Raw genomic sequence first — 11856 nt, 5'->3', positions numbered from 1 at the left:
GCTTCCTTGGCCAGAGCTTCAGGACACTTCCCCTGTGGGACAAGGGGTTTGAATCAGCTGCTACCTCACTAGGCGCCTCCCTCCGGTCCTCATCCTCCTCCTAATTCTCCTCCTCCTTCTCAGGCTTCAGCTTATCTAGGGCTTATCCATTACCCGGAGGATCTCCCCAGATTGGCAGTCCAACTCTTCAGTGGGCACATGGATCCTGGCATAGTCCAGCAGTCCAACTCTTCAGTGGGCACATGGATCCTGGCATAGTCCAGCAGCCGTCTCACGATGGCAAGGTCTGGGGGCCCCAGAGAAATCCTGGGAGAAGTTCTGCAGAACGAGAAGATGGCACTGTGGGTGAGAGCAGGGCAAAGGGACACTGTGTCGGGAGTCTGGCCTCTCTTTGGAACTGTGGGGGGGCATTGGTATCCCCCAGGACCTTTCCTTTTTTGTCTCTCCCTCTGCTGATCAAAACCTAGGAGCCCAGTGGGAAACCTCTGTCCTCTACCAGCAGGTTAGGTCGTGAGGACAGTCCCTAGGTAGAGAACCCCAAAGGTGAGGCTCCTGGCCAAAATTGGCCCTCCACCCTGGCCTTAAACGCCCCTTCCTGCTCACCACCCCCTCCACCCCAAGCCTACTCATGTCTTTGTCTGCTTTTCCGCCTGAAGGATCTATACCTGTGACAGTTCACGGAGGTGATACCCCTACTGCCCCGTGTCCCCAAGCCACCCAGACATCTAGAAGGAACTATTAGAATCTTCCCAGGGATGGGTGTGGGGGTGCTAGGGGCTCCATCCATAACAAACACCGCAAATGGGGTCCAGAATCCTTTACACAAACGGGGAAAGGTCGCTCAGGGCATGAGAAATGGTGGTGTGTGAGATTCCCTGGGGAAGGTGAATGGCACCTGTGAGAGCCCCACCCTGCCACAATCACCCATGTTTGGCCATGTCACTTTAAGGGGTCTGGCCTGGGACTCAGGATGCTGGGACTCACACGTCCGGTTCTGTGAGGGCACAGGGCACTGGCCCTGGGAAACAGCAGGAGAAGATCTGAGAGCTGGCTAGATCCCTGGTGGAACCACTCTCCTGCCTTTTCAGCATCAGGTCCAGAACCAACCAGATGGTGGCAATCTTTGGATAAAGGGCCAGAAGGTGGGCAAATAGGGAATCATCTACTTCACATAGTCCATGTGATCATTGCTGAGCATGAGGATGCCATAAAGGAAGGCTCACTACCTTTCGCTATGAGGAAGGACCAGGGCAGGAGGGAGGCTTTAAGTGTGCAAACCCCGAGGGGCACCAATGACCACTTTCCCTACACCTAAGCGGGAAGCAGGCATGAAAAGCGTTCCTCAGTGTCCCAACAGGAACACTCTTCCAGGCTGCGATCGCGGTGGATGGGGGGTGGGGTGGACCAGAAAGCTTCCCTGCTGCAGGACAGCCCTGGTTACCTTGGTCTCCCAGTGGGGAACAGGCCAGAAATGTGTCATGGAGCGCACCACATGTCTCCAGCAGCGGCACAGGCGACCACCGCTGTCTTCTCTGAGACCTCAGCCCGTGGAGGTCTGGAAGCAGAACAGACTCATCTCTCCAGCTCCTTTGGACCGGCTGGTCTGTCCAGGCTGCTGTTGCTGCTGCTGGCCTCCCGTTACCTGGCAACCAGGGTTCCGAGTTCCATCCGGAACCGGGCTGAGGAAGCGTGGTCACTTCCTGGAGTCACCCTGACAGAGCCTCCCCATCCTGGGCTCTCCCTGGGGACCACCAGCCCTGCAAGCTCTGCTGATTAAACCATCAACAGTTCCAGAGAGAAATGATGGAGAAGTTGCCTCCCGTCACCACTAGAGGGCATAGAGGCACATGAGAGGGTGCAAGGATGAAAAGAACAGCAGCAGCAGAGAGGGATGGCTACCATCCCTCTTCAATCTTTTATTATTATTATTATTATTATTATTATTATTATTATTATTATTATTATTATTATCATTCCTTTCTTCTTCCCTAGTATACTGCAAACAAATTCACCTTCTTTCATCTCCCCTACTGAACTAAAATGTTCTCATCTCTCAGCCTTTGAATATGTAAGTTCTTTATCTTTTCTGGGGTGTTAGGTACCTCTTGCTTTCCGTTAGGTTTCATAGTAGAATTTATAGTGATGTATACATTTCTATGAATGGTCTATAGGTTTGATTATGGTGGATTAACCCACAAGGCTGTAAGCTTATAGAGAAAGAATGGTGTTTTCATAAATCATTTTCTGTGTGCTCAGGATTTAGCACAGTATTGGGTACCTAATTCACAATAACTATCTGTGGAAGGACAAATAACCTTTTAATCAGTAAATTCCTTTAATAAAGTCTTCATAATCTGATAGTAATACAGAATTCCCACCTCAAGGATGGGAGCATATAGCATTTTATTTGTTAATGCCAGCCATTGGGCCACCTGTAAAAATCATTTCCTAAATTCTTTTTCCTGAATTCTTGTTCTGTTACTGCTGTTACTAGGACAGCCTCCTCTATGCCTGTTGCCTTCTCTGTGTTCTCTTTAATTTATCCCATAACAAGATACTTCCTTTAAGCTTTAGTGAGCTTTAGCATCTGGCTTCATTATATCCAAAGACTATCTGTTTCTGCCTGTTTTGTACAGAAGGCAGGAATACAACTCAGAGATAGAACATTTGCTTCACATATAGGAGGTAAGGAAGGAGGAGGAAGGGGAGGAGAAAAAAAGGAGCAGGAGAAGTGAAACATTGTTTTTCTTTATGCAGATGCACTTCCTTCAATACAGGGGTTAACAGTCTTCTTGTCTCTGCATTCCAAATAAGGTAGAAATTCCAGATACAGCAACAGTGATACTTATTTGGTGTTAGTTTTTAACCTGGTCCTTCTCCTGACATTTACTCTGTAACTGCTTTATATGTAGTTGGTTTTATGTACATGTTCATTTTCTGGGAAGAATAATTTTTTTTCATTAGGTTTTATGAGAAGTCATATCCTCAGAAAGTGTCCTGAGCTTTTAATCCTACCATACTTATCCCTAGGAGACCATATCTTCAAAGGTGATTATATCATCTTTGTACATCATTTGATGTTATGACTTCAGGATGCATCTCGAACCTTGTTTTCAAGAGAATGTTATAAACAAGTCTTAAACTTAACAGACATTTGTGCCTCATGAAAAAATTTTCATCATAAAATGTCCTGTCTGAAAAGAAGATCTGAGAACATTGTAAAATGCACTCTGTTACTTTCATTTTAGTCATTAACATTATTAGTACTATTTACAGTTTTTCATTATTTTGTTAGAGACCCAAATATGATGACTCTGGTGTAAGAGACTGTGTACACACTGTTAACTAAAAAAAATAAAACCACACATTCAAAACAAGTAAAACCTCCAAATATTGATAAGAATTAGGTTTAGATTTAGTGCCCAAAAATAATTCAGTTGAAATGTGGGAAAGATATTGAAAGTCCATTATTCAGCAAGCGTTTAGAGTATATATGTAAATATGATGAAAGGATGTACACATAAACACAACCTAAGAATATAATATAGGATAAACCTACTAAAATCTGTACATCTAAAGAAACTAATCAAGAGGGAGGACCCTGACTAAAATGCTCAATCCCTATCCCGAAAGGCAAAGAGGATGGACATTAGAAGAAGAAGAAAACAAGAAACAAGTTAGGAACCTGCCACAAAGGGCCTCTAAAAGGCTCTGCCCTGCAGACTATCAAAGCAGATGCTGAGTCTTATGGCCAAATGTTGGGCAGAGTGCATGAAATCTTATGAAAGAAATGGGAAATAGTAAGATCTGGAGAGGACAGGAACTCCACAAGGAGAGCAACAGAACCAGAAAATTTGAACACAGGTTTCTTTCCAGAGACTCATACTCCAACCAAGTACCATGCATGGAGATAACCTAGAACGCCTGCACAGATGTAGCCCATGATAGTTTAGTCCAAGTGGGTTACATAGTAATGGGAAGAGGGACTGCCTCTGACATAAACTTATTGGCCTGCTCTTTGATCACCTCCCCTGATGGAGGAGCAGCCTTACCAGGCCACAGAAGAAGACAATACAGCCACTCCTGATGAGATATGATAGACTAAGATCAGAAGGAAAGAGAGGGGAACCTCCCCTATCAATGGACTTGGGAAGGAGCATGCATGAAGAAGGAGAAAGGAAGGTGGAATTAGGAGGGGAGAGGGGTTATAGGAAGATACAAAGTGAATAAAGTGTAGTTAATAAAAGTTAAAAAAATAAAAAATATTTAACACAAAAAAATAAATAATAAAAAAATTCTTGAGCACACACACAAAAGGTGGAATTTCATTAAGCAGGATATTTTTTTTTCCTTTTTGTTTTCTTGCCAGGAAAAGTTTAAATATGTTTCTCCCCTCTCCTCTTTTTTGTTCCTGTCCCCTTCCACTCCTGCCTTCCTTGCTCAGTGTGAATTTACAAACATTGCACTTGAATGGATGCAATTCTGATTCTGCGAAAGCATTGCCAAAAGGACCCCTGAAGCCTCACTTCTAAACCTTGAACCCCAAATGCATTCTAGCTATTTTTTTTTCTTGCACTGGTGATGCAACTCATTTTCTGGGGGGGGGGGGTAGATATCCAGACATGGTGAATTCCTCATCTACCCCTCCCCTTTCCCCATGCTTATGTCCTTTAGCACTTTGGGAAGCACATTGACAGAGGTTCCCCACCCATGCAAACCACAATCATACACGTGCTTTCTAAGATTTTCTAACAATTTTTTTTTCTAGTTGCCAGTCTGTTACCTCGCCTAAAAAATAATCAGCTTGATTCTCAGGTAACAATCTCTTAAGTGCAGCCAGGCTAATAAGGCAAGTGTCAAAGCACTCAGATGGGTATTCTTCGCACATTGCCAGTAAACTGGCACAGACCCAGGAGCCCAGTGGAGTCAAGCCTTCCCCATTTGGGTTCAGTTCACTTCCTTATTGAAGCCACCTAAGGCTCAAAAAAAAAGTTTGAGGGATTGAAGGTGTAGCTCAGTTGATAAGAGGCAGAGCAGAAGGATCAGACATTCAAGGTCATCTTATAGCTCTTTAGTTTCAGGCCAGACTAGGCTACAGAGAACCCTATCCAAATAATAATAATATTAATAACCACAATACGTTTTATCTAAGAGCATATTTGGCGATCATTGTTCGAAGCCAGAGCTAACCTCAAGTCACCTACTTTCCTCAGAGAGGAAGCAAGGAGGCAACGAGGTCCGGCCTGGCAGGATTTTCTGCACATAGAACCCTCAAGATTGGTAGTGGCTGGAGAGAGGAGTTCAGCTTATGAGACATATCCTGGCTGTGAGCCAACATCTGGCTGTCCTTGACTTGGATAGACTGGCCCAGGGAAATGAAAGTAAGACCTGATGTGGCTCAGGCCCAGATGGAAATTCATGACAGGTAGGTCACATCCTCAGAGAGACTGACAGAGGGTGCATTGACAGTTAATCCAGTGATGAAGTGAAAGGAAGGGCGAAGAAAGGACAGAAGCCAGACAAACTATAGTGAAGATGGTGCAGACAAACCACCACCTTAGTGGGGCTGCTGCATTGACTGTCATGGGACCCAGAAGGCCCTAACGAGGGCCAGTTCATCAAGATGTAGCCCTTTCTATATCCATATCTCAAGCCCCTACCAGAAGCAGAACCTGGAATCTGTCCCCTGCCCCAGGTGGAACTCAGAACTCCTCTTCTAGGAAGATTCCCAGAATAAGTGACCTCAGTGCAGCCATTTATCCCCTTGGTTCAAAGTTCATGGTTTATTCTGGAGAGTGATAACTGGGCTGAGCCAGCAGTGCTCAACCCAGGCCTTGCTTTGAGCAATGTCCATGGGACACAGTGGCCAACTGGCTTTGTGTGTGGTCTCAGATCTGGTAGGAATGTTGGAGATCTGCTGGCCAGGATATGAATCAGACAGAGCTTATCTGTGTCCAGATCACTAAGACTTGAGGCTAGCAGCTGGGTAGATCATATCTTTAACTTCAGGGACCTTCTAGGAAACTTGCCTGCAGAGCTATGCCTTGTTTCCCTATTTGGCTCTAGAAGGGAAGAAAGTGAACTCAAGGATCCATGAAGATTACAAATCAGAGGCAAAAGTGTTTGAGCTGATTTATCATGAATTAGCACATACCTCTGGGTGGGGGCAAGAATTTTCTTCTTCACCCTTGATGAGAATGATGACCCCAGCCAGAAAAAATACAGCCCTCTCACCCACACCGCTGTCTTTCAAGTTTGGGCTCTAAAGCTTCCCACCTTTAGTATGACTGGGCAATATACTTCCAATCTTTGAACTTTACTTTGATACATGAGAACCCCAGTTCGGGAGCATGTATAAGATCAAAAGAGACAGCAAGTAGCACACATGTAGTACTAGTGTTCTCCCTGTCAGTCGATCCTTATGTTTGCAAATGGGTGAATGAAGGTAGTCAGGCCAATTCTCATGTCACAGCCTTATAAGGATATAGCATTATGAGGAAAACAGAACTATCTGTCTTCCTAATTTTGGCTATTCCTGTATTTCCAAATAGGAATGTGAGTTCTCAATCTTCAGATAACTACCCTCTCCAAACCCTAATTTTCAATTCAGCTGTTTCCAGCTTTGCCCTTATTATGAAATCTTGCTAGCCAGGACCTAACCCTTCCAGGTATACTCTGCATGAAGAGGTAGGGATCAAGGCTCAGCCAGGTGCTAAGCTGGCAGGGGGCAAGGCCCATTTGAGGCCACAGCTCCCCAAGCCTAAGGTCTAGGTTAGCCACGTGTCCCGCCTGTCCCCCAGTTCTTGCAGCTCTATCCTGAAAGCACAGACCAGCACCCTGGGGTGTAGTCTCTCAAGGAAAAGGATTCCTCTAACCCAAATTGTTCTGGCTTTCTTTTCCTTCTCACTGCATGAGCCCTAAGCCAGGAAATAGGGCAGCGGAAGTCCTGCACCAGTCTAATCTCTCGACACCGATCTCCGAGATGCCTGGCCACAAGGGACCTCTACCCTTATCCCTATACCCACAGGCAAGCTTCTGGGCAGGCCTTATCTTAGAAGCCAGCACGCTGGAGGAAAGAGAAGCCTCCAGGGCAGAGCAGGCCCCGACAGACCCTTAGTGTATAAAATGCTGGAGCTGGCTGTGGCTGTTCAGTGGTTTATTGGTGACACTAGGCAGGAGAGCTCCAGCGTTACCGCTCCTGGTGTCTCATCGCAGTGAGTCTTGGACTTGGGGGTTTTGCCAGGGTCAGCCAGACATCTCAAACTTTCTCCTATTGCTTGACAACTTACTCCTTCAGCAGATAGGGACCGCTGTTCTCCAGCGTGTTGGGGAGTGGGGTGTGGCTTTGCCAAATCCCCAAAGCTTGGAGACCTGGACAAGTGGATCCCACAGGGATCCACTGTGGAGCACACCTCATGTCCCAGGTCTAACTCATGCACCCTGCTCTATCTCACCTGAAATCTGTGGGCCAGGATCCTAGGACTTGAGTTGGAGACCTCTGGAAGCCTGGCACTCCGGCTTCCTTTGCTTTGCTTGTCACCAACCTGACCAGCCCAAAAGCCTCTGGGTGCCTCTCTGCTCCAAGAAGAGAAAATCAGCAGAACCAGGCAGAGCGCCGCCAAGATGCTCCCCCTCCTGCCACTGCCCTTCCTTCTGCTCCAGGGCTGTGCAGCTGGCCCGTTTGAAAACCCTCAGCTTCTTGCTCCTTTCCAGGGTATCTGAGCATCTGCACAGAATGAAGCTGGTTTCCATCATCCTGATGTTTCTGGGTTCACTCGCCTTTCTAGGCGTGGATGCTGCACAGCCAGAGGATGTGTCCTTGCAGTGAGTTTGGGGCAGTGCTTTCTTCAGTCCTAATACATGGCAGTCATGGAACAATGAGTGATGGCCTGGAGGGGTTAGAAGGAAGTGGAGATGGGAGCTGGCCGGGACATCACTTGAACTCAAGCCAAACACACCTGCTTGTGTTTTCTAGGTGGGATAAACTGGCACTAAGTAGTGGAGAGATGGAACTGCAGGCATCCAGCAGCGATTCCTCAGAACTCACTGGTGGGGAGACAGTTCCTATGGAGACTTTTGTTCTGGACCAGGAGAAGGAGAGCACATCTAAAACTCCACAAGCCAGGTAACTACACCCTCTGCAGAGGATGTGCCCTTTCGACTACCCAGGCCCCGGGAGGATTGTCCAGGCCAGATTGCAGCTCTGGTGGAGGGAGCAGGTCCCAGGTCCCTCAGGTTCTGTTTGGCCCTGGTCCAAGGTGCTTAGGGCCAAAGCCCTGGTTGGTTAAGTTTCAAGTGTCCTTCCTTCTCTGCAGCACTCCAAGCTCAGCCCACTTTCGAGTCAAACGCTACCGCAAGATGATGAACCCTGACTCCCACAACTCTCGATGCCGCTTTGGGACCTGCATGTTGCAGAAATTGGCCCAACAGATCTACCAGTTGACAGACAAAAGGAAGGACCCTGTTGCCCCCAAAAACAAGATCGGCCCTCAAGGCTATGGCCGTTGATGCCGGCATTCCCTGCCGGAGGTCCTCCAGGCCCCATCTGTGATGTCCTCCCAAGAGCAGACACAGGCAACCGCAGCCTCCGGGACCCACTGAGTCATCCCTAAGCGCTTTAGGATTTAGTTAAGGGTGGCAGCATTGAACAGTTGGGGTACTTTCCCTTTGGCACCTGCTTTGCACCAGGGAGGACTGAGACAAACCTGCAGAGATCTGCCTGGCTGCCCCTAACGGAGGTAGAGGAACCCAAGATCAAGCCAGGCTCACCACACACACTGAGAAGTACAGACTGTTACTCTTCAGGCAGGGTTCTGAGCCGCTGCCTAGCCTGCTCACAAACTGGTTTCTCACGGGGAAAATAAGCCTCATTACTACTTGAACTTTCCAAAACCCAGTGAGTAAAAGTGCAATGCTTGTTATACAAAAGTAACTGTCATATTTAAGTTTGTTTGTATCAAGAGGTGCTTTTCTTATAACTTCAAATATGTAGAGATATTTTTGTACATTATATATTGCATTAAGGGCATTTTAAAGGAAATTATATTGTCACCATCCCCTACTTTAAGAAGTGAAGGTCTCAGCGAGCTATAAGGTTGTTTGGTTGAATATGTGTGAGTGTGTGTGTGTGTAAAGAGGAGAGCGCCTGATTACCACCTGTGGAAGAAGAAAAGACATTATGTCTCTTATAATCTATTTACTTAAAATATGTGACCTGGGAAAAAGCAAACCAATAAACTGTCTCAATGCTGATTCATTTTCAGTTCCTTCATCTAAGGAAGGGTGGTCTTGGTTTGGGTTGGCCTGTGGGTGCTGGTGTCTTGCTTCTTGTTTTGGGAAGACAGAACTTCAGTGTGGGTGTAAGCCAACATTTCTTTACACGGCTTTATCTGTCACGAGTTCTGTTGTCCATATGGGTGTACAAAGCGCGTGTCCTGGGTTCACCACCTTGCGTGGCGGCCAGACCAGGAGAGATAGGGTGAGACCAAGTAGGTAGGCAAGCATGGGCTTCTCAGATTGCCCAATACACTCCCAATTTTATGGGGGTTGCTCACCGAACCTGAGCTAAGGCATTCTTTGGAGACTTTCTAAGTAGAGAGTTTATGCTGCAGCTGCAGGTATTAAATAGCTACTCAGGCAAAGCCAGCAAAATGTTCTCAAGTCTCTGAGAAACTCTCAGCTAGGAGCCCAAGTCCTCACTAGACCCTAGCATCCATGAGTGGGGCTGTATCACCCTCTGCTGTTTGTCACACATGGTCCCTGAGAGTGGTGGACAGTTTAATAAGTGCAGTTTAATAAGTTCTCCTATGTGGGAGTCAGCACATAGCCTTAATGAAAGAAGAAAGAAAGAAAAAAAAACAGTTTGCAGATGCCAACTGCCCCCCCGCAACTGCATGATGGCTTGCTGTGCCAGGATAGTTACTCGATGCCCTCATGCTGTGCAGCGAGCAGCTGCTGGCCAGAGACCAAAAGACAGACAGACAGACGTGCAGCCAGAATCGTGCGCCTCTGAGGGCCTGAGACCTTCAATGTTCCTTCTCCCCCTCCAGGCACCTCTTCCTTTCTCTTTCCCAAGTCTTTTTCATGCTCCCTTCCCTTGCCTCTCTCTCCCTTTCCTTTGTCCTTGCTTTCTGTCACCTCCAGAGCAGGTGAGGAGTGCTACATTCTAAGCTTGAAGGCCAGGTGGCGCCATATACATGCCTACGTAGTAGGCTGTGTATTGTCTTGATCAGCCAATCCTGGAAGATCAATTATTGTGCTTTCCTGAAAGATTTACTGGCCATTTGAACACTCTGAGTTGCTTGTGTCTCTAACTAGTATAGAATATCTGGAAGCTCTTTGGTTTGAAGGATGGAAGTGTCTGAGAATGGCATTAAAGAGCCCTAGCTAAGGGGCAGGATCTTTTCTTCCTTGCAGAAGAAGAGAATTATACACAATGAAAAGAACTGGGCCTGGGTCTGAGTCTACACACAACCTGATAGAGGCAGCTCATGCTTCAGAAGAAAGTAGCCTACATAGCATGTAGAATGTCCCCACAAGGCTTCAATTGTTGACCCCTTGATATAGGTAGTATCAGTCCCATCCAGTTCCATGCCCTATTTGATCTTAACAATTTCATGAGGCTCCCAGTGAGAGAAGATCATAAATTCAGCAACAGACCATCCTGGCCCCAAGTACTTCTTGCTAAGCAGTAACTCAGAACTGTGCCAGGCACTGAAGAGGCACAAGGCATGTATGCAAGAAGAAATGACTAGAAGCTCCAATCCTGTGCCAGTGGGTTCACGGTGGTCTGAAGGGCCTATGGAAACTGACAAGAGCAAAGACTACTTTGGCCTCATTGACAGTGGCCCAAGCCTCTCACTCATTTCCAAAGTTTGTCCCATAGCCACAGAGACATCCAGCCAAAACCTCACTCTGGCAGAACTTCAACTTACCAGACAAAGTTGCCAAAGACAGGTTGGGCACCAGCTTAGGGGCAGCTGCAAGCAGCGAACAAGCATCTAGCCTTCATCTGAGGGATTCTTATGACTTCAGGGAATTCAAGGCAAGTATAAGCACTGTGGTTCAGCTGCTCAACTAAAGTCTTTCCCATTGCTAAACCTGTGACTTGAGACATTTCGGAGGAGACAGAGACCCTCTTATGACCAGCCTGGTACAGTATTTGGGATTAACTAAAGGTCATCACAAAGCCTTGGACCCTACTCTGGAAGATGTTCAACTGACTTTATGGATATATATCCATCTCTATACAACAGCATTTTCATTTCCTGCATGGATTATCATTAGATGAAAACATCACAATTTGTTTAACTGTTCCTGTCTGCTGTTACACAATATAATTTCCTTTATTTTTCCCATTAAAAATGTTTCTTTTGCATTTATTTTTGGGTCATTTTATGACTTATTTAGGATAAATAATTGGAAGCAAAATGTTGGCAGCGTGAGGGGGGCAGAAGTAGGAGGATCTCTATGAATTCTAGGCTAGTTTGATCTACATAGCAAGTCCCAAGCCAGCCAAAGTTACATAGAGAGACCTTACTTGAAAGAAAGAAAGAAAGAAAGAAAGAAAGAAAGAAAGAAAGAAAGAAAGAAAGAAAGAAAGAAGAAAGAAAGAAAGAAAGAAAGAAAGAAAGAAAGAAAGAAAGAAAGAAAGAAAGAAAGAAAGAAAGAAAGAAAAGACTATGATTTGGGCGTGTGGGTGTGGGCATACAGGTGGGGGCAGAAGACAGCTGTTGGGAGTTTGTTCTCTCCTTCCGATGTAGGCTGGGGGTCAGTGGGGAGAGTGCAGGAGGTCAGTCCTGTGCAGAGCTTCTGCCCACTGACCCACCTCACAGGCCCTTATGATTCTCATACTGT

General features: G+C 46.4%; 1 protein-coding gene across 1 annotated transcript; it reads left to right on the top strand.

Annotated features, from left to right (window-relative positions):
* Positions 1 to 7735: 7735 nt before the first annotated feature.
* LOC132650609 (pro-adrenomedullin-like) lies at positions 7736 to 8508 on the top strand. Its single transcript, XM_060375956.1, has 3 exons — positions 7736 to 7824; positions 7976 to 8125; positions 8316 to 8508. The coding sequence occupies exons 1-3, from the start codon at positions 7736 to 7738 to the stop codon at positions 8506 to 8508; spliced, it is 432 nt and encodes a 143-aa protein (XP_060231939.1).
* The last annotated feature ends 3348 nt before the right edge of the window (positions 8509 to 11856 follow it).

Source organism: Meriones unguiculatus, assembly GCF_030254825.1.
Source record: "Meriones unguiculatus strain TT.TT164.6M chromosome 13 unlocalized genomic scaffold, Bangor_MerUng_6.1 Chr13_unordered_Scaffold_28, whole genome shotgun sequence".
In the NCBI taxonomy this organism is placed as follows: Eukaryota; Metazoa; Chordata; class Mammalia; order Rodentia; family Muridae; genus Meriones; species Meriones unguiculatus.
The sequence above is the reverse complement of the archived record's forward strand: the minus strand, read 5'-3'. Positions and strand labels throughout refer to the sequence as shown.